The 22,139-nt window shown below is 46.2% G+C and overlaps 1 protein-coding gene across 9 annotated transcripts in view; it reads left to right on the forward strand.

The window, feature by feature from the left end:
* Smoc1 (SPARC related modular calcium binding 1) overlaps nt 1-22,139 on the forward strand; it is a 168,753-nt gene that overhangs the window by 65,686 nt on the left and 80,928 nt on the right. For all 9 annotated transcript variants that reach the window (XM_004649297.2, XM_045154953.1, XM_045154955.1 and 6 more), the window contains exon 2: nt 20,204-20,369. In XM_004649297.2, the coding sequence (XP_004649354.1) occupies nt 20,204-20,369 (166 nt within the window). The remainder of the gene's footprint in view (nt 1-20,203; nt 20,370-22,139) is intronic.

A 22,139-nucleotide genomic window follows, 5' to 3' on the forward strand; every position in this document is an offset into this window, starting at 1 on the left:
CGTAACTGGGGCCCACTGGTCCCGTGGCACCTCCTGTCTTCACACAGACATTCTGCTGCAGTCAGACCACCCTTCCTTTGACCCACGTGAGTGCGCACGTGTATGCACACACACATACACACATGTAGATATACTCACTTGGCTCACATAATCTGCCCATCAACATGCCTTCTCTCCTAGAGCCATGAGCCCAGGTTGGACCTGTCCCCGAAGGTGCAGCCTGAGCCCTCCTCCCACCTAGAGGCTCCTCAGCTGACTCCCCCTCCTTCCCTGGGACTAGGATCCTGGCTCAGATCTCTTGGGTCCTTGGGGTCCCACTGGTTTCTAGAAAGAAGGGGCCTGGTCGTGGTCATTGACAGCCCAGGACAGGACCTGGGTCAGGCCTCTAACACATACCCAATAAATAATTGGCAAACTGATCAACAGGAAATAAGCTTGAATCACAGCACAAGGGATTTAGATCAGCTTTTGGGGATGATTTGGAGGGAGTGGCCAGCTCTTGAGAAAGGCATCACTATGGAGGCTGTGGCATTGGTGGGCTTGTCGTGTTTATGAAAATAACAGTGGTCCTCAGAAGTGCTATCAGGGGACATGGGGATGACGACAGCAGTAGAAACTTATGTGGAGGGCTGGAGAGATGGTTTAGTGGTCAAGTCACTTGCCTGCAAAGCCTAAGGACCCATGTTCGACTCTCCATGTCCTATGTAAGCCAGACACACAAGGTGGTGCATGCCTCTGGAGTTCCATCTCTCTCCCACTCTTTCTTTCTCATAGAAAGAAGTTTATGGGCTGAGGAAATGGCTTAGCAGTTAAGGCATCTGCCTGCAAAGCCAAAGGACGCCAGGTCAACTCTCCAGGACCCACATAAGCCAGATGCACAAGGGGGTGCATGCATCTGGAGTTTGTTGGCAGTGGCTGGAGGCCCTGGCGCACCCACTCTCTCTCTGCCTCTTCCTCTCTCTCTCTCTCAAATAAATAAATAAAATATTTAATTTTTTGTTTATTTTTATTTATTTATTTGAAAGTGGCAAAGAGGCAGAGAGAGAGGGAAAAACAGAGAGAGAGAGAGAGAGAGAGAGAGAGAGAGAGAGAGAGAGAGAGAGAGAGAGAGAATGGGCATACCAGGGCCTCCAGCCACTGCAAACAAACTCTAGATGCGTGCACCCCTTTGTGCATCTGGCTAACGTGGGTCCTGGGGAATCGAGCCTTGAACCGGGGTCCTTAGTCTTCACAGGCAAGTGCTTAACCGCTAAGCCATCTCTCCAGCCCAATAAAATATATATATATATATATATATATATTTTTAAAAAGAAGCTTATGTGGAAAAAGGAGCAAGGGGAGAAAGAAATGGCCCAGTTTTAACATACACTGCAATGACTTAAGTTTTTTGGCTTGTGTGTCTACCTTCTTACTTTGATTCTTTTTCTTTCTTTCTATTTTTTAAAGTTTTAACAATTTTTATTTATTTATTAGAATTAGAGAGAAGGAGGGAGAAAGAGAAAGAGAAAGGGAGAGAGAGAGAGTGGGGGAGCGAGCGTGAGAGATTGAGAATGGGTGCTCCAGGGCCTCTAGCCACTGCAAATGAACTCCAGATGCATGTGTGACCTTGTGCATCTGGCTTATGTGGATATTGGGAAATCAAACCTGGGTCCTTAAGCTTTGCAGGCAAGTGTCTTAATTGCTAAGCCTTCTCTCCAGCCCTCTTTTTTTTTTTCCTTAAAAATATTTTATTTGAAAGAAAGAGAGAGAGAAAGAGGGAGAGAGAGAGAGAATGGGTGTGCCAGGGCCCTCAGGGGATGCAAACAAACTCCAGACACATACATCATTTTCTGCATCTGGTTTACATGGGTCCTGGGGAACTGAACCTGGATCCTTTGGCTTTGCAGGCAAGCGCCTTAACCGCTAAGCTACCTCTCCAGCTCGTGCCCTGTGTAACTTTCTACAGGGCTCCCTGGAGGAGGGGCTGGGGCCCCTGGTATTCAGGACAGTAGGTGCAGTTCATAGTGGCATGTGTGATGATACCTGGGGTGCCACTGAGGCACACTGTTGGTTTTGGGGGGACATCCCCAGAGCCAGTGCTGCTGGCAGCCTGCGTGATACCTTCTGTGTCCCTTGGCCTGGGGCTGAGGGAATGGGTAGCAAGAACCAGGGGGACTTTTGGTGCCCATTTGGGCTTCATGCATGGCTTTGTTCACAGATGCGACCTCTCTCCATGGCCGGATGAGGCGTATTTAGTCTTCTGAACTGAAGCCAGTGGCCCTGGTGCTATCCATTCAAAGACAGCTTTGTGGGCCTTGGGACTAACTCAGTGCCCGAAGATAGCGAGACGCTGGCCACACGGTGGTGGTCCTCTCCTGCAGACCCTTTCCTGGAGCGGTGATGGGCCTGAGTGGGGTTGGGAGGTACAAGGGTGAAGGCACCCTCCCGGGTTGGAAGGATTTGGGAGAGTGCTGGTACTTGTTCTGTTTCTGTCATTTACTGTCACCCCATGAGACCATCTGAGCAATTCTGATTTAAGACTAGAGAGGCATGGGCAGCAGTCTTCAAACTTCTTGAAGCCATAGAACCCGTCTCACTTAAAATCATATTTTATGCTCAGAGGCTACGTGCCTGGGGTATTGTAGTGATTACTTTGTGTTGGGTGGTGCACACTCTGGGGTTTGGGAAGGAAGACTTGAGATGGTGAGCTTTATCAATAGTAGCATAACACGCCCCTACGAAAGGTGAAATTTTGTGACAACATCCGTCATTTTAGTTTGTTTTGTTTTGTGACCAGGTTTTCAGGTTGGTGTGGAACTCACCGGACAGCCCAGGCTGGTCTCAACCTTGAGGTTATCATCATGTCTTAGCCTGTGGAGTGCTGCAGTTGCAAACATAAGCCACCACACCTGGCTGCAAAACATATCTTTAAGATCAAGGTTGTGTTTTGTTTGTTTTTCATACTAGGGATGGAACCCAGGGCATCAGATGTGGTCGGCAAGCGCACTGCTATAGGCCTATGCTAAACTTTTTTTAAAATATATATAATAATATATATAATATAATATATATATAATATATAATGTATAATAATATAATATATAAATATATATAATAAATATATATAAATATAGGCCTGTGCTAAACTTTTTTAAAGTATATATAACTTATAATTTAATATATATAATATATATATAAATATTTAGTTGGTGCAAGATTTAGGATGGCAATTGTGGGGCTGAGATAACATTGTTTTTATACCTAAAGGTCTTTTTTTTTTTGCCATCTCCTCAAGACAAAGAAAGGACACTTTGCACTATAGTTAGTAACAGTTATATTGTTTTTAAATATAAAACTTTTTGTAACTTTAAATAACTTTTTTTTTTTTTTTTTTTTTGAGGCAGGCTCACTCTAACTCAGGCTGGCCTAGAACTCATGGTGTTTTGTTTCTCCTACTTCAGGCTTCTGAGTGCTGAGATTAAAGGCATAAGCCACCACACTTGGGTCTCTTCTTTATTGCCATGGTTCTTTATGCTGCTGTGGGTTGAAAAATCATTGTACTATGAAACAAGAAAGAAACATACATAAACCTGAAATATGAAGAAAATCGGCTGTGTTTGCAAACCAGACTCCAGAATCTTTGCTAGCTTCAAGAGACTATGTTGAACTCTCAGCCAGTTTGAAGACCCTGGTTTGGTTGACAATAGAAGGAATACCATAGTGACGTCCAAGACTTCTGAGACATGTTTAAATGCGGTGATCTACTCTTGTGTCCCTAAAACAACTGTTGGCATTGAACTGCAGGCATCTTTGCCTTAACGGATGAGGAAACTGAGGCCCACGGTGGGCTGTATCCTGACCAAAGTGTACAGTCCAAGGACAGGGTCTTGGGCCTGGCTCAGGAAAACCCCCACATTTGATACCTGCCCTGACCTTCCCCCTCAACACAAAGGATCTTCCCAAGTGGCACCGCACATTCAGCGTTGTGTCCCGTAGAAGGCTCAGATCTGCTTTCCATGATGGCTCAGCTGATTGACAGTTGGGATATGGAGTTAGTCTGACGGCTGGCCCACTCCTGACCCATAAGTAAGGAGAGCCTCTTCCCTCCATATGAGAGACAAAATGGTAGAACAGACTCTGGATTTTGTGCCTCATATTCTCACCTTGCCATGTTACAGGGCAGCTTATCTGAGAGATAGAGAATTCCTAATCCAACCAGATGGGGCAGGAGAGATGGGGTGGAGCTGAACCATAGGGCTAGCATTGGGTTCCCAGAAGTTACTACTGGGATTTAGGTGCTTTGCCCTGAGAAGGACTGGGAATCCATGTTTCACTTATTCCTTCTTCATCACTCTCCTGCCCCACCTCTTTTAAGATGAGGTGCATGAGAGGTCGTGCAAATATGGCTGGTTGAGTCATTAGACAGCTATCGTTTCTTTATGTAACTATCCAAGAACATAACCACATCCAAGCGAATATTTGAAATGCTGAGCTTTATGTAGTCTAAGGCTGGATTGGGGGCATAGGTCCTCTGGGTCTTTATACAGTTCTTTGGTCACTGATGTCATGATATAATGAAGTCATAGGGTTGGGTTTAAATTCTGCCTGTAGTGGTATGGGGTAATTAACTTCTCTACTTTTTTTAAAGCTATGTGTGTGTGTGGGGTACACACATGTCATGGTGCACATGTGGGGGTCAGAAGATAATGTTGGGTGTTGGTCTTTACTTTCCACCTGGTTTGAGGTTCATCGCTGCCTATGTATTAAGCTTCCAGGATTCTCCTGTCTCCACCTCCTATCTCACAAGATCAGGACGGGGATAGTGGACACTCCAATATTATGTCTGGTTTTAAGTGGGTTCTTGGGATCCAACTTCAGGTGGTCACACTTGTACAGCAAGTGCTTTCACCCACAGAATTCTTTTACCATCCCCCCTTCTTTCCCCACTTTTTTTCCATCTACAAAATGGGATGCAAAATATTGCCTCTTGGGTTGTTGTCAGGATCCATTAAAATAATTTATTTAAGGTACCCAACCCTGTGCCTGACACATAGAAGGCATACAGAGAACCTCCTAAAAATTTATTTCTACTGTGACCTCTTTCTTCCCAAGTCTCTTTTAGAATGCTTTGAAATTCTAGCTGTGCAATTAACTGCTTTATAGTCTAGGTTAGATAAATCTAGTCTCCTTCCTTGGAACTTTTGTACTGCAGTATAACATGTGTAGGCTGCTCTTCTTTATTTCTTTATTTATTGGTGTTTGCTGAGGCTCCATCAGGCTTCGTTAGGTCTGGCATGGAGCATCTATTTACAGCAAGCAGCTTCTATAGTAGGCCCTATCTTCAGAGCTGCTGTGGTCTATGCCCTGCTTGGAGGATATACTCTATGGAGGCATCAAAGAACATCTAGAAATGGCCTTTCTCTGTGTTCTCTGGAAGGAATAGTTTTTTACACAAGACCAATGTGCTCCAGCATGCATCACCCTCACGCTGCCCTTGAGGAAACTGCAGCAGAGGAGGCAGCAATCATTGCATGTTGACAAAGCTCTCCTACCCCAACACCCTTGAGCATCCTCTGGAGCTGACCCAGGGTCCTGTCCCCTAAGCCCTATTTCCAGTTATTTTTCTGGGGTTCCTTTAGAGTTGATGTGCCCTAGATCTGGTCAGGCGTGGACTGGGAGAGGGCACCTGTGTGGTGAGTCTGACCCAGAAAAACACGCCCCAAGGACTCTGCCATGTGTGGATGCCTTGACTCATCTGTGTTCTTAGCTCTGTGCTTGGATCTGATGCTGTGGTTTAGTGCTAGCGAACATCTAAGGGAGGTCATCTTCATGTGAAGTATGAACGTGAGGATTATGGGGCCTTGCTACAGCTCATAGGGCCGAGTGGCTCCGCCCTGTGCCCACTGCCCAGCACAGTGCCTGGCCTGCACAGACAGGTGACTGAATATGTGTCAAATGAATGAACGAGACAAATTGTGAAGCTAGAATGGGGAGCTACATTGCAGATTTTGAATTTATTTTTCATTGAAGTAAATACAAAAGAATTTTTGTTCCATGGACATCTTTCACAAGTGGCAGGGAGCTGCTTTTCTCTCATACAGGGACCTTGAGTTACTTGTCCCGAGAAGACTTAATTCTAGCCATGTGACTTTCATTCTCCTTCCATTCCCAAACACCCCCCCCCTCCCCAGTTGATAACATATTCACTATTCATTTCCACCTCTAATCTGATGGCCGGTGCAGGACACACATGAGCCTCTGAGGGGCTGTGGAAGGTTCCCGGCAGGCTCTTGGATTGGGAGACCAGAAATCACCCTGACTGGGGATGTCAGTGCTGCGTCTGTAGAAAAGGGCCATCTGCACTGCAGAGGGGGATCCCCACTCCTGACATCACCTGGGCTTACAGAGCTCATGCTACCACCTAGGAAGACTGCTCCCTGGCTCTCTGCCAACAGTGTGAGAGTGGGCAGGATGAGGGCAGAGATGCTGACCCTCAGACTCCTGCATGGGAAGCAAGGAGGCCCTCTTCTGCTCTCATTTCAGGCCAGTGACCTGGCCTTATGTGGGCCACTGACTTGTCAGACTCGAGTGATCTGGAGGTGGCACCCGCGTTTAGGGCAGAACTTGAGAGATGATCTGGCTGTAGAGACAGGTCTGGGTCAGACCTCTTGGAGTTTTGTGGTCCCCCCTCCCCCCAATCCTTTCACTTCTGTGAAGTTTGGAAACTGTAGAGAAGTGCAGAGAAAAGAACGAAGCAGCTTCTGTCATCCACCTACATTCCTATCAGTCAGAGATAGCCTCTTTCCACATTGTCCTGTATTTCTTACTGACTCCCTTGTCTTTTCTTTCACTGGGAGGAAGATGTACGTTTGTGTAGGCGTGCATGTACCACATATTCCATACAGGTATATAAATATGTATTCCAGACAGCGGATATTTGGCTTTGGCTTTCATTTAACTTTATATTGTGAGCATTTCCTTGGCAAGTAGAGTCTTGGTATCACCTTTGGAAGTTGGGCTTGAAATCTTTAGTGCCATGTCTCCGTGGGGACTAGTGAAGCTCAAATTCTTCACAGTGGGCAGCCTTGCTTGGCGTCCCTCCAGGCCGTTCTGAGCTTCCTCAGCCTGCCTTTGCTAGCTCATCCACCCAAGCCTGCTTGATAAGAAGGGACCTCTAAGTGTAATTTTCATCACTCTGCCTAATCCCATGTTTGAGGGCAGTTGGAACCTTAGGGTTAAAAATATCTAGACTAACAGAAAAAAAAAAAAGAGCCTCAAAAATTAAACATGGTTTCCATCCTTCAAAGAAAGATGTTTTGTCTGCCTAGGAACTCAAAGGGTTAGAACATTTTTTTTTCTTGTCTTTAAGAGTGGGTTTTCTTTCATTTTCCACTGCTTCCCCCCCCCTCCCCAATGTACTCCCCATGCCTGCCTGACATGGTTTTATTTACTTTTCCTTGGCCCAGTTTGGGGCAACAGGATTTCTCTCCTGCTCAGAACAGCTTCATGATTGTGTGAAGTCAGACAAGCCTGGGTCCTGGACAGCTGTAATCAATCCTTGTCTGAGGGCACAGTGGGGACTTTTCAGCTGGAGATGGTCTAAAAACACCAGGTTTTCTGTGACGCATGGCAGTTTCACATGGGCCAAACAATTCCTTCTGCTGCTTTGCCTCTAAGTGACTTTGCAGGCATCTTGAGCGTGTGCCCGTGCCCGTGTGCACACTCACGCGTGTGTGTTTGGTGGTTGGAAGCTGAGGACTAGTATAGCAGCGTTTTAAGGGAGCGTGATTTAAACACACACAGCCTCAACAGGGCGCTGGGCTATAACAAGACGGGGATTTCCTCTTGTGATTGTGTTCATCTGCACTTTCTCAGTGTCATTTTCAGGGCTCAGGGCTGGAAGCAAACGGATTTTTCCTCAAGAACTCCGGATAAGGCACTTCTTCCTCTGTTATCTCTCTCGCCAGTGCAAATCTCTCCGCTGTGCTGGTGGTCATGAACATGAGCCTGTGCGTGTACTGTAGGATCTTGCTTGAGTAAAATGGGCACTAACATGAGAATTCCATGATATTGGTACTGGCTTCTCTATTTAGTCATTATGGAGGCAAGCAAGCACCCCTAGAGGCCAGGGAAGTACAGCATCTCTGTCTTCACTTGCTCCTCTGTTTAGAATCCACGTGGGGTTTTTCTTGTGGGTGGCCCGGAGTGGGGCTGTTTGGGACCCTGTTGTGTCAGTGAGGAGAACAGGAAGTGGTAAGGGTTGTGTAGTCCGTGAGTAGACAGGTGCTTTCCCGGGTCAGAAAGCTAACAGCAGCATTAGCAGCAGTGCCAACTAGTAGACCAATAGGGCCAAAGACAAGATGAGAAAGAAGAATTCCTTTCAAGGTAAGCAGCCCAGCCTGGGGACTTTGGGATCTCTCTACCGCTCAGAACACTGCTGGGCTGTTTTGGGGGTGAGAGGCAGGAAGCATGTTGGGTGGGGGGCCCACCTGGGACAACCGGCCCACTGAAGGAAGGACCAGAAGTATCTGTGACTTCGGTGGGTGTTGTGGGGAATTCACTAAACACAGTCTCTTTTCACCTTCTCTGGGGACCTTGCTGCGGTATAAAGGGGCTTACATCTGATAGCACAGATCCACAAGGAGAGGAAGACAAAGCCTTCTAGTGCGATTGGCTTTCAAACCCCAAATGATCACTTCTCAAGTGCTCTTGTTAGTGTGTGTGTGTGTATGCGTGCATGTGTGCATGTGTGTGCTTATGTGACTGTCTGACCATATATATGAAATGGAGGCACACATGTCTGAGGTCATGAATAGGTTCTTGAATAGGTTCATGAACAGGTTCTTCTAGTTGCTTCCCCACCACCCCATTCCTGTCTTCCAGCCCCACCGTGAGTTACTAAGGCTTTTCTCAGCCGTCTGCGGAGCCCAGCAGTCATTTCCAGCATAGTCTTTGTGGCACGTCGGTCACTGGGTCCATGAAAGAAGGAGCTAGAAATGGCTGTGGTCTCAAGGATTCATTATACAGAGTCTCTGACACGTTCTTTGTCTCGGCATGTTCTTCCTGAGTCCAAAGCTGCTTGTTGGTACCTCCCAGCCTGCTAATTAGACCTGTGCTCCTACTGGCAACTGTTGTTTTATTTTATTATTTTATTTTACATTTTATTGTGTGTGTTCTTGTACGAATGAGCACATCTGTGTGGGGGTTAGAGAGCCTCAGGTGTCAGTTCTCACCTTCCACCTTGTTTGGGGCGGGGTCTGTTGTCCACTGCTGTGATCACCAGGAGCTTTCTGGAGAATTCTGCCTCCCATCTTGCAACAGGCATGCTGGGGTTACAAACACTTGTGCTGCCATGTCTGGCTTTACGTGGGTTTTGTGGCTCCAAACTCAGATATTTATGCTTGAATGTTTTATCCACTGAGCTATCTCCCCAGGCCAGGACTTATTCTTTTCAAATATGTATTTGTTTATTTCAGAATGTGTATGTGTGTGTGTGTGGGGGGGGGTACCACTGCAGTTGAACTCCAGTTTGTGCACTTGGCTTTATGTGGCTGCTGGGGGACTGACCCCAAGCTGGCATGCTTTGCAGGCAAGCTCCTTCAACCACGGAATCCTCTTCCCAGCCGAACGACCATTCTTATAACTGGCAGTTCCCCCTCTCCTGGTGCTCCATTTATCTTTACTCCAAACCACAATGACTTCAAGTAACTTCCACTGGCCCCAGCACACATTTTACTGTGAGAGCATGCAGGACTGTGCCAGGGAAGGTATCTGCAGATTCAGGTGCCGGAGTGGGCCTGGGCTTCCTGCAGGGATGGAGGCGGAGCCCTGCCTCACATCTGTGTCTCTTTGTCACTTATTCTGTGAGACAGCTCTGTGAGTGCCCAGAGTCCCTCAGCGACTCTTGAATCTTTTTAAAATATATTTTATTTATTTATATTAGAGAGAGAGACACAGAGAGAGAGAGACAGAGAGAGAGAGAGACAGAGAGAAAATGGGCATGCCAGGGCTTTCAGCCACTGTTAACAAACTCCAGATGCATATGCCTCCTTGTGTATCTGGCTTCCGTGGATCCTGGGGAATTGAACCAGGGTCCTTTGACTTTGCAGGCAAATGCCTTAACTGTTAAGCCATCTTCTCCAGCCCAAGTTTTGAATCTTTTGAACATCTCCTTAGGCTTCTGCACTTTCCACTTTACCCTTTTACTTTAGGATCTTGACCTTCCAAGAAGCAGGGCTCAGTCACTGTGTAGGACCCACAGCTAGATTGGGGCCAACATCAAGCGTACCCACCGCCATGGCTCTTCTTTCTGACTAAGCCCTCCGTCTCGCAGGTGTGAAACGTGCCATTGGTACCAGTGATGGTAGGAGCAAGTATGCTGCAGCAGGGACAGGTGGTGTAGGTGTACCTAGATGCCCAGTGGTATGGTAGAGGTGTCTGTCCTTAGTAATGCTCTGGGGGGAAACTTGGAAAACATCACTGGGCAGAGCTTTCAGGAATGTTCAGGCTAACCTCAGAAAGAGCCCTCACTGTGGCTGAAGAACTTGTTTCTGCCAGCTAGAGAGAGAGTGCCAATTCAGCAATACTTTATTATCAGATGTGTATCATAGGGAGGAAGGGAGAGCAGGACACTGAGAACCCAACAGGCCCTTAAGGACTCCTTCTTTGTCCTTTTACTTCCAAGTCCCCACATGTCCCAGGTCTTTTTAATATAATCCACAGTCTCTTGGATGCACATCGAGTACAAGACCACTTTGTGGCTCCTTGGTCATACCATCAGCTTAATCTTTATTTCCCCCATTGCTAGTGGGCTGAGAGGATTGCAGAAAAATTTGGGACCTGGGTTCTGGAGAGTCCTCTGTTTATTTGATTTGAAATGAAAGGAGATTTTATTTATACTGCTGGTGTAGAGTTTGAGGGATGAAGCTATGGGAGATTGGGGAGGGAATGGTGGTGGACATATGACTTTCTCCTATCCCTTGCTTCCTGAGTTCTGTTGGCAGCTGTTTAGGGTCTGGAGAGCGCAATGCAAGAAACAAAAATAAATGATTTGCCTGTGATTAAAAGGTCTGATGCCCACGGAGAGTATTGAAGTTTGCAGGACTCTTCTCGCCCAGTGAAATGCAAGCTTGTGGTATCTCTTGGAAGTCCCACAGGGCATGACGGAGTGTGGCCTATGGGACAGCTGTCCCTTTTCCTGCAGACGGTGGCTTGGTCCTTCGTGCTCTCAGGTGATCCAGTGGCCTCAGATTCCACCTCGTGTATTTGCTTTTTCACCTAGGGTAACCAGCTCCTGGGGTGGGGTGGGCGCTTGTTGGGCTCTGAAACTCTTAACTGAGCCTTGCTGTGGTGAGGCTATAGTTGTCGGGGCTGCTAATGGCTCTGAGCTGGCTAAACCCGTTGCCAGGAGTGTGTGCACACGTCCACCCTGTGACAATCAGCCGTTGCCTTGGCCCAAACACGCTTCTTCTTCCCATCCCCCCGTGCTGTGCTCAGGCACAGGGCCTTCCTTCTCAGCCTTGCTGCAGCCTTCCCCACCCCACTGGAGATTTCTAGAACTCAGGTCTGGTCTGGTCCTTCATTTCCTTCACTGCAATTCTTTAAAAATAAAACTAGGGATGGAGAGATGGCTTAGTGGCTAAGGGGCTTGCCTGCAAAGCCAAAGGGCCAAGGTTCAGTTTCCCAGGAACCCATGTCAGCCAGATGCACAAGGTGGTGCATGCATCTGGAGTTCGTTTGCAGTGGCCGAAGGCTCTGGCAGGCTCATTATTTCTCCCTCTATCTGCTCCTCTCTCTCATAAATAAAAATAAAATCAACAACTAGCCATGGGATTTTCGGACACAGTCTCACCCCCAATGTAGCCCGAGAGCCTTATTTCTTCCCTAGATGGTCATTTCTAAACTGGACACTGAAATTAGTGTGCTCGTCTGCTTCTTTGCATCTGTTGCTGTACATGTGAATATCCTTTCAACATCCCTTTCTACTTGTAGGACCCTTTCATGACCCAGGTTGCAACGCCTTCCCTGAGGAGCCCTGCATCTCTGCATTAACCACTCACTGGGACCCCATAGAGCCCCGGTAGCTGCTGTGTCCCCCAGCACATGACACAGTCCTGGGCCATCATAGGTACCTAAGCAGTTCTTTGCTTAATGGCTCTCTCTTTTTCCTTCCTCCTCCTCAACTCCCCTCCCTTCTCTGCCCTTCCTGTTGAAGTGTTAGCTGTGTCTTAGACCTTCAACACCACATTTTTCACATAATCTAGCCTTCTGTCTGTTGGACCCTGCTTTCTGGTTGTTGGTTTCAGAACTTCGGTCCCCATGGAATTAGCTGTATCCGTGTCAGTTTTCTCAACTAGATCAGCTTTTGGTCACAGAGCTTGTGTTTGTTTATTTGCATAACCCCCAAATGCACCTTGTGTGAAGCCTTGTAATTGAGGCGGGTGGGTGAAGTCTGTAGAAGTTTCTCTGAGTGCCTGGGGAAGAGGAAGGGACTTTTGACGAGTCCTTAAAAGCAAGCATTCTTTAGAATTATTGTTGGAGCCTTACTGGGCTCTCATTTAGTTTGGCATTTTATGGTTGTTTTTCTCTCTGTTTTGTTTCTTTAAAAAAATTTTTTTTTATTAATTTTTATTTATTTATTTGAGAGTGACAGACAGAGAGAGAGAGAGAATGGGTGCACCAGGGCTTCCAACCACTGCAAACGAACTCCAGATGCGTGCGCCCCTTGTGCATCTGGCTAACATGGGTCCTGGGGAGTCGAGCCTCGAACCGGGGTCCTTAGGCTTCACAGGCAAGCGCTTAACCACTAAGCCATCTCTTCAGCCCTCTGTTTTGTCTCTTAACATGTGTTACCTGTAGTACCATTTCCCCTCTTAGGTGTATACTACCATGATGTTCCACTAACTTCTAGTGGTAAAATCACCACCACAGTCAAGAGAGAGAACATTTCTGCTATCCCTGAGCATTCACTCATGTTTCTTCTTCTATCTCTAGTCACTGGTAATAATTGACTTGATTTCTGTCTGTTTAGATTGGCCTTTGCTAGAATGCCATAGAAATAGAATCATTTGCTATGTAATTTTTTTTAAAGTCTAGTTTCTTTGACTTAAAGTAAAACTTTTTTTTTCTTGGAAAATTTGATGACATGGGCCCTTGGCCTCCCTTTATGCATACTGCCTTTCTAGAAGGCTGGCATGGGATGTGGACTTGGGGTACAGACGTGGTTGGTGTAAGAAACATGGGGCTTCTTTCAATTCACGGCCCCAGCTACATTCTCAAATCCACTGAGCCCTATATCTTTCTCTGCAGTGGCACCTGGTGAGAGACAGCTTTCTCCCCGGGGCTTTCACTGGTCCTGCCATGGCTCTGGGGGGGCACGGTGGAGGATGGAAGCTGGGTGAAGTGACCGCTACATTCCTCCCTTGGGAAGGGGGTGGTACTGGGGTGACAAAGGTCAGGCCTCTCCTGGCTAAAACAACAGAAGTGGTTCCAGCTGTCCCACAGCTGGCAGGGGCGTCTGCTTTCCCTCAGCAGTGTGAAAAGCCCTTTAATGGGGGGTGTGCTGTTGTCAGGCCCATGGTGGAGGTGTGTGGAGGAAGAACAGACAACCATGTGCTGCTGAGCCTCCCCTTCCCTCTGACCTCCCTTATCTCTGCCCGTCCATCTCTGCCAGTCCCACTCTGAAACCTCCGGCCAGGGCCTCCTTTGCACCTGTGTAAATGCAGAGGCCGTGGGGTCAGGGAAGGGTGAGTGTGAGCTGGCAGAAGTTGGGGTGTGGATTTTAATGTGGATGATGGATCTGATAGTGAGGTGGGTGAGTAATGTTTTAACGGGAGACTGCTTTTTGGTCTCAGTGATGTGGCCTGGGAGGAATAAAAGCCATAGTGTGATGTCTCAGATGGTCAAGCAAGTGGCAAGAGGGTCAGTCCCCTGATTGGACAAGAGGTGACAGCTAGATTTTGGGAAGTCTGTTCTCTTTTGTGTGAGGCATTATATCCATCACTCCCCCGCCCCCGCTTTCTTGGGGAGGTTTGAGGTAAGGGTCTCACTCTAGCCCAGGCTGACCTGGAATTCACTATGTAGTATCAGGGTGGCCTCGACCTCACGGTGATCCTGCCGTCTCTGCCTCCAGAGTGCTGGGATTAAAGGTGTGCGTCACCACACCTGGCATCCCCCCTTTTTTAATAGCAGATTTACCTCCCAGAAATACTTTTTAGTGCCAGACTTCCTAAAATCTTGAGGTGGACTTTGAGAAAACCTCTCCTCTGTGAGGAAAGCTTGCTTTTCTTCCAGAGCCCTCCCTCTTTCCTGTCCAATTAAGGGGTCACCACCAGAGACTCTGTCAAAATCACAGCAAGAACCCTTGTCTTTTGGCTGCCCTCTGGGGGCTCAGGACTTGGTGTCCCTACATTGAGAGCACAGTGGTGTAGTGGAAGGATCTGGACCATTGACTTTGGACCTACAGGGCTCTCTCTCCGACTATTTTAACCCTGCTGCACATGGCTTCCTCTCCATTCATCTACACAGTATATGTTTTGGGCAAGGCCCCCGCTGGATGCCAGATATCCACCCAGTGGAGTGACACCAGATCTTGTGCCCACCTGTGAGGCACTTTCAGTTTGGTGAGCAAAAAGCGAGTGATTGAATTGGTCATTTAATCATGTGACATAGGCCACAGTGAAAGTAAGAAGGAGTTTATGGGGTTCATCATAGGGGTTTTGTCCTACTTGGAAGTCAGATGCTCCCAGGAAGCAGCATTTTCCTTGAGAGTAGAGAGGTGAAGGGAGGCACATTTCCAGAGTGGGGGGTGATGTGAGGTAGGAAAGGCAATGTGAGGGGGAGTCTAAATTAAGGCCAGGCTTACAGAGACCAGATTCCATAATCTCTATGGGTATGGGCATATTACCTCAGCCTTCTCTTCAGTGATTTAGGAATGTTTCCTTTTAATTTTAGGGAATGTACTGCATTTGAGTATGGCTTTCCTTATTTCATAGGTGCTCTGTTAAAAAAAAAAAAAGGAAGGAACTTCCATCACTCTGTACATTTGAAAACTTTAAGCTTTTAATGGTGGTTAGATAAGGAATTTCTTTTCATAGTAAGTGATAGAAAAGGAACTACTGTCTATGATGTCTTTTAGGTAAAGTTTGGTACTTATCCATTCATTCTTTAGACATTCATTCAACAGTTGCTTTTGGCTAGGCATCATGCTAAGCCTTATATATATAAAATGAAGATGAAGACACAGTATTTTATAGATGTGTGAACAGATAAATGATAATGCATTCTATATATATATAAACTAGTCTAACCAGTAGCTAAAACACTAAACACAAATTTCTCTGGTAACAGAGATGGAGGAGGCAGCATACTAAACAGCTCAGAAATATATATATGGTTTTTGATAGACAATGGGCACAATGCAGCAGTAACTCCAAGGAAATGAATGTTTAAATATGTTTAAAAAATTAGTGCAATTGTTTAGCTGATAACTTTAGTAACTATGGAATTTGAACTTGAATGGGGAGGGAAACCTGATGTCAAAAAGTCAAATATTTAAGTGAGAGATAAAGAACTAAATAAAGTCATAATGGGTAAGAGTGCCCCCATCAGCCATGTTCTCAATCAAATACAGTCAAATATATTATAACCTCAGCTGCTACCAGCAGGAAGCAGAAGAATATTCTAGCTGAGCCCTGCTAACTTACAGAATATCAGAAATGATAAATTGTTTAAAACTACTAACCTCAGGGTAGTTTGCTGTGCAATAGAGTAGTTAAACGAAAAACATTGACATGGAGTATTCACATATAGATATGGCTATGTTCTACATGAATTTATTAAAGAAAACCTCAAATTAGCCCATGTTTTTGAATATACTGTTATAAAAAGAAATGTCACTAGTACTCTACATTATGGATTTCTGAGCTGTTTAGTATGCTGCCTCCTCCATCTCTGTTACCAGAGAAATTTGTGTTTAGTATTTTAGCTACTGGTTAAACTAGTATGGTACCAGCAGGTGGAAGTTAAGACCATGAGAATTATTCTGTATTAGAAAAATACTGAACATCTCCTCACAGATGGAGCCTGAGCCTGGGTTTGTTGTTCCTTACATTGTCATGGAAATTCGGCAGCTAATCAAACCAAACACAGCTTATGGAATTGGGATGATTTCTCTGGGCAAAAACTGTGGTAGAGTTTTCACTCTGAGACTGAATGGCAGGGACCAGCATGTGTGTATTTCAGATGGGAAAGACTATTGACCTAGCATTGATTTTTTTTTTGTCTGCTCTCATCTTCCCCATGTCAGAGGCAGCCCATAGTGAGTACCTTGCTTTTCTAACAGGAAGGATGACTTGTTTATACGTATGTCAAATGCCTATCCTACTTTACAAATATGAGCACAACACAGCATGTTTGCAGTCATCCTTTCCTCAAGGATGAGTGGGAGAGACAATTCCAAATGTATAATTGTTTGGCTTCCATATTATACTATCATATTTTACATCATTATTATTTTGTTTTTATTTTCTTTTGGTTAGGAAGAATTTTTTATGATAATACAATTTCCTTCCTGGAGGGAAATGTCTTGTTGGTGTCTATACTTGCCCACCACTCCCCCAAAAAAAACCCCACCAATCATGGCTACTCCTTTTATTTTATTTATTTATTTTTACTCCTTTTTATTTTTTAAAAAAATTTTAAAAATTATTTTTATTTATTTATTTGAGAGCGACAGAGGGAGACAGAGAGAGAGAATGGGTACGCCAGGGCCTCAAGCCCCTGCAAACGATCTCCAGACGCGTGCGCCCCCTTGTGCATCTGGCTAACGTGGCTCCTGGGGAGTCGAGCCTCAAACCGGGGCCTTCAGGCTTCATAGGCAAGTGCTTAACCGTTAAGCCATCTCTCCAGCCCCCCTTTTTATTTTTTAAGTTTAATCTGTGTGCTGAGAGAGAATGGACCACAGCTATAGCCTGGTACTGAGGATTGTAGCTTATGCCTCCTATGCTGTACAAGATGAGAGAAAAAAACATGACTTCATTTATACTGTGACACATTCCAGAGATATCCTGGCTGTTGATTCAAAGTAATAGACTTGTTGTCTAGTCTTGATATTTCAAAATTATCCTCAGGATTTCTTTCTTTTTTCCCTTAGTCCAGTCTTAGCCTGGCTCAACTAATTGTGGCCCAGCGTAGAGGTGCATTCCTAAAAGGCTAAGGCAGGAAGAATGCATGCCCAAGGCCTGGGCTACATGGTAAGATCCCACCTCAGAACAAAAATAAAAACAAAAGCCAAAACACCCCACAAACAATAAACAAATACTCAGCTAAGGACCACTCTCCTCTTCTTTATGTCTGGGTTGTTGTATATGGTAATCACTAGTCATCTGTGGTTATTAAAATTAAGATTTAAGCTGGCTGTGGTGGCGCACACCTTTAATCCTAGCACCCGGGAGGCAGAGGTAGGAGGATTGCTATGAGTTTGAGGCTACCCTGAAACTGCATAGTGAATTCCAGGTCAGCCTGGGCTAGAGTGAGATCCTACTTCAAAAACAACAACAAAAAATCCACCCCCTCCAGAAAAAAAATTAAGATTCAGTGTAACTAAATATCTGCACTTGCTAAATTTCAGCGTTTAGTAGCCACGCATGGTGTGTGGCTACTGGACTGGAGAACACAAACAGAGAGCATTCGATAGTCATGGAATGTTCTTTGGAATTATGTGGCTCTTCAGGGTCCCTTAGGATCACATCCTTCCTAGTTTCTCTGTGGTTTCCCACTAACATGCTATGTGCTAACTACTCACGCGGTGGCTCCACCATAGAGTAGAAGCTTACTGCGGGCAGTGTCTCTGTTGGGTGTGTTGCTTCTGTGCAGTATGGGGCTCCCACGCTGTGATTCTCTGAGCAGACGGGGACGATCACCTTATCCTCAGTGTTTGTGGACGCAGAGCGATCCCTTCTGTGAGGGCATGGTCACCCAATTAAAGCCCCGTTTTATAGAGCTCAGCCTGTTTTAGAAAGCCGTTGCAAATACACACAGTTCCCAAAACAGATGAAAACGAGACACCGCATTTGATTGAAGACCATCTTTAGCAGTGGTCCCATGCTGTCTCGAGACTTTTTACAGTGCTTCAGGGGCCAGTAAACTCGAGAAGGTAATCTTCTGGGAGTTCTTCTGAAGCTGAGACCATCACTGTGGGTCGGGGAAGGTGGGGCTCTGGGGCTCTGTAACCTGTCTGTTTGCAGACAGAGTGCCCGCCTTGTTGGGCTTGCTAGTCTCTAGCGTAGCTGCCTTGAGTCTCTGTTGACACAGAAGAAGCCATTTCCAAACCAAATTTATGACCTGTAGTTCAATGCCACTGCGATGCCTGCAGCTGTTCTCTTCCTTGAGCTGAAAAGGCAACCTCTGCAGGTTTGAAATGAAATGTCGTCTCTCCTCCAGTGTGTTCTCTTAAGAAAAGCCCAGCCTATTTAAATTTCATAGGAAGGAGGTGGGTAGGAACTTAGATATGACTTATGGCATGTGTAAAACTAATTTAATCTTGACACTAACCCTATGAGGCAGAGTTTGATGGCACTTTCATTCTGCTGATGAGAAGAGTAAGGCCCAGCAAACTTAAGCAACTTCCCCCAGGATTAAACAGTACGTGTGTGGGTGTTGGGATGCGTGCCCACGGCCTGGCTCCATGCCTCCCATAGCCAGGCCACACTGTCTTTCATTAGCGCAGACTCACACGGCAAGCAGAAACACTGATCCAGCTATAGAGACGAGTTCAAAATCAGAACCTGCTTACCTCTGAACCTTCAGATATGACAGCCCCCTCATGGCACTCCAAGCCCACAGAGAACCTTCTTGTTCTGTGATGAAGACGAGGGTAGGAGGGCGCTCTGGGCCACCTCTGCTCACGGGCTCCGTAACTCAGTGAGGCGGGTGAGAGAGAAGACATGGCTGGCGGAGGTCAGTACAGTTCACGCATCTTCATCTCTGGTAGCTGCAGTCAGCTGATGGCTGGACTCACCTGAGGTCATCTTCACTCTCTGTGCCTGGGCTGTTGGCTGGGCATCTTTTCTCTATGAGACTTCTATGCATGCTGGCTTAGGCTTTCACAGTGTATGGTAGTCCCAGGATTGTTAGGCTTTCTACGTGGAGCTTAGGCTCCCACAGAGTGAACGCTAAACAGGTAGGCCTACCAGAAGCTACAAGAGCCTAGCTGCAAAACCTAATACAGAAATCCCCAGACATCTCATCCGCAGCCTGTAGCCGGCTAAGCAAGTGCAGGGACAAGTCCAGATTTCAATTTGACGCTATGCTTCAGTGGAAGACTTGGAAAAGCACAGCTACCTTTAATGCATGGTACCTCATGGAGACCTGCGGGGCACACAAGTGCATTATTACAGGTGTCTGCGAATTCCTACACCAAAGAATTTAGTATAAATCAGTATTTCCCAAGCTGGTCATTACTGCTATATTTAAACATAGGAAATACCTTTATCATAGCTTATATTCTGCTGGGGAGCAGCGGGCAGTGATAAATTTGGGGCTCGACACTGTTGGCTAATAAATAAAGTTTTCCAGGTGGAATTTGGGGGCTGATCATCCGGCTCTCAACCCCTTGCATCTCGCTGGGAGGGAAGGAGGGTGGGTTTGAAGAGGTGAGTACTTCCCAGCCCTTCTATCACTGCCCCTAGAGCCCTGGGGGATGAGGGTCCTCTGGACTGGTGTTTTGCTGTGAGTTCTTGGTTTGAGAAAGTCCAAAGAGGTTACATGGTCATCTATGTGGATAGAGAGGATGAATATCCTAGAGGTCAAAGCCTTGATTTTTATTTCCCACAGATCTAGGTTCAGACTTCTCCTCCTCACAGCTTGTGTGATGTCGGGCCAGTCACCTCTTTCTGGGCATCCATTTCTTTATCTGCAACATCAGTGGTTTTTGTTTCTTGGGGTGATTGTGGTGACCAGCAAGATCCTGCATGTGGGTGTCTTAGCATAGCCCATTCATGGTCTGTGAATGTTAGCTGTCTTTGTCCTTAGGATGGAAGGAGGAAGCCTTCCTTGGTTAGACTTGGTGTCTGCTTGGTTCTTTTCACCTCAAGGGTGTTAAAACTTCGGGTTTATTTGAGATTTATTTGCCAAGGCCAAGCCAGGATTATAAATTATGGACCGTCTCCTACTTTTCTTGCAAAAGTAATCTCTTTCATTTTTTCTTTTTTTACCCCCATTGTAGTTTCTAATAAGTGACCGCGATCCTCAGTGCAACCTACACTGCTCCAGGACCCAACCTAAACCCATCTGCGCCTCCGACGGCAGGTCCTACGAGTCCATGTGCGAATACCAGCGAGCCAAGTGCCGAGACCCGACCCTGGGCGTGGTCCATCGCGGCAGATGCAAAGGTGAGTGCGTACCTGCGCCCAGCCCGGCAGAGGCTGCTGGGATGGCCGTTCCCACACTGGCCAGTCTCCGTGGGAGCTTGCATGCATCTGGCCATTTGGTTTGTTCATTTGTCTCTACCCCTCCCCGGCGGCGTGTGAAGGAAGGGGGACTGCTCTGCTTGACAGACCCTCAGGCACTGCCACCAGCAGGTCAGGGTTTAGAGGCATAAGGGGATCTCTGGTTAGTGTTTTGTTTCACAATGCACACGTTATTGATTATCTATCAGTGAGGATTCCAAACTATTGCCTAACAGGTTTTGTTTGCTCTGTTCTAAAACATTGAAGGCATATGAGATAGCAGTTAAAAATGGGGGGGGGGGGATTTAACATAAAAATCTGGCTTTTGGGCGTCCTCTTGGAAAGTTGGGAGCTCTGATGCTCTGATTCTGTAGCCCGCAAAGCAACCTGTGTCTAGAGTGGAGGAGCTGCAACATCTAAAGGGTACCTGTTCTTGAGTTGCCACAGTTCTCAGCACTCCCTCTGGTCTCTGAGCACAGAACATCCTGCTGCTCACAGCCAATTTATATTGCTTTTTTTTTTTTGGTTTTTCAAGGTAGGGTCTCACTCTAGTTCAGGCTGACCTGGAATTCACTATATAGTCTCAGGGTAGCCTTGAACTCATGGTGATCCTCCTACCTCTGCCTCCCGAGTGCTGGGATTAAAGGCGTGCGCCACCACACCCGGCTTTATATGGCTTTTGTGAATCTTGTAGATATATGAGTTTATGATTCTCGACTATGTAGAACTATCACAGGAGCTACAGAAGGTCAAGCAGGCTGCCCAAGACCCTTTGATTTTCTAAAAAAAAGGAGAGGGGGTTAGCAATTGTTCTTCTTTTTTCCTTTAGAGACAGGCTCTCACTGTGTAACTTTGGCTGGCCTGTATTCACTGTGTAGCCCAGGATGACCTCCTGCCTCCACTTCCTGAGCTCTGGAAATATAGGCGTGCACCACTATGTTCCATGCTAAATTCTTGAACTATACAACATCTTTTTTAAACACACACACACACACACACACACACACACAGAGGCATTTTATTTATTTATTTATTTATATTTATTTATTTTTGTTTCATGAGGTAGGGTCTCACTCTAGCCCATGCTGACCTGGATTTCACTATGTCATCTCAGGGTGGCCTCGAGCTCACGGTGATCCTACCTGTGCCTCCCAAGTGCTGGGATTAAAGGCGTGCACCACCACACTTGGCCTATATGACATCTTTGAGGGCTGGAGAGATAGTTTACCAGTTAAGGCACTTGCCTGTGAAGCATAAGAACTCATGTTTGAATCTCCAGGTCCCACATAGCCAGATGTACAATGACGCAAGTGTGCAATGTCACACATGTGCACAAGGGAGTTCATGCATCTGAGGTTCATTCACAGCAGATGAAAGGTCCTGGCACATTCATTCTTTCTCTCTTTCAAAACAACAACAACAACAACAACAACAACAATAATAAAACATGTTTGAGATCTATTGGGCTTACTAATTTTTGAATAATGGAGGAAAAAGTCATGGACATAGAATACATTTTCCTGGATGACAGAAAGGATATTTGGGAGAAAAAATAAGTAGAGCTGGTATAAACAAGACCTTCCCCCCATCTACGTATCTATGTATAACATATGACTTACGGCTGATTTAAATTGTACACCAACCCTGCAAGGCTGGGTTTGATAGCATCTTCATTTTGCCAAAGAGAAAAAGCAAGGCCCAGAAAACTCCAGC

Source organism: Jaculus jaculus, chromosome 7 (assembly GCF_020740685.1).
Source record: "Jaculus jaculus isolate mJacJac1 chromosome 7, mJacJac1.mat.Y.cur, whole genome shotgun sequence".
In the NCBI taxonomy this organism is placed as follows: domain Eukaryota; kingdom Metazoa; phylum Chordata; class Mammalia; order Rodentia; family Dipodidae; genus Jaculus; species Jaculus jaculus.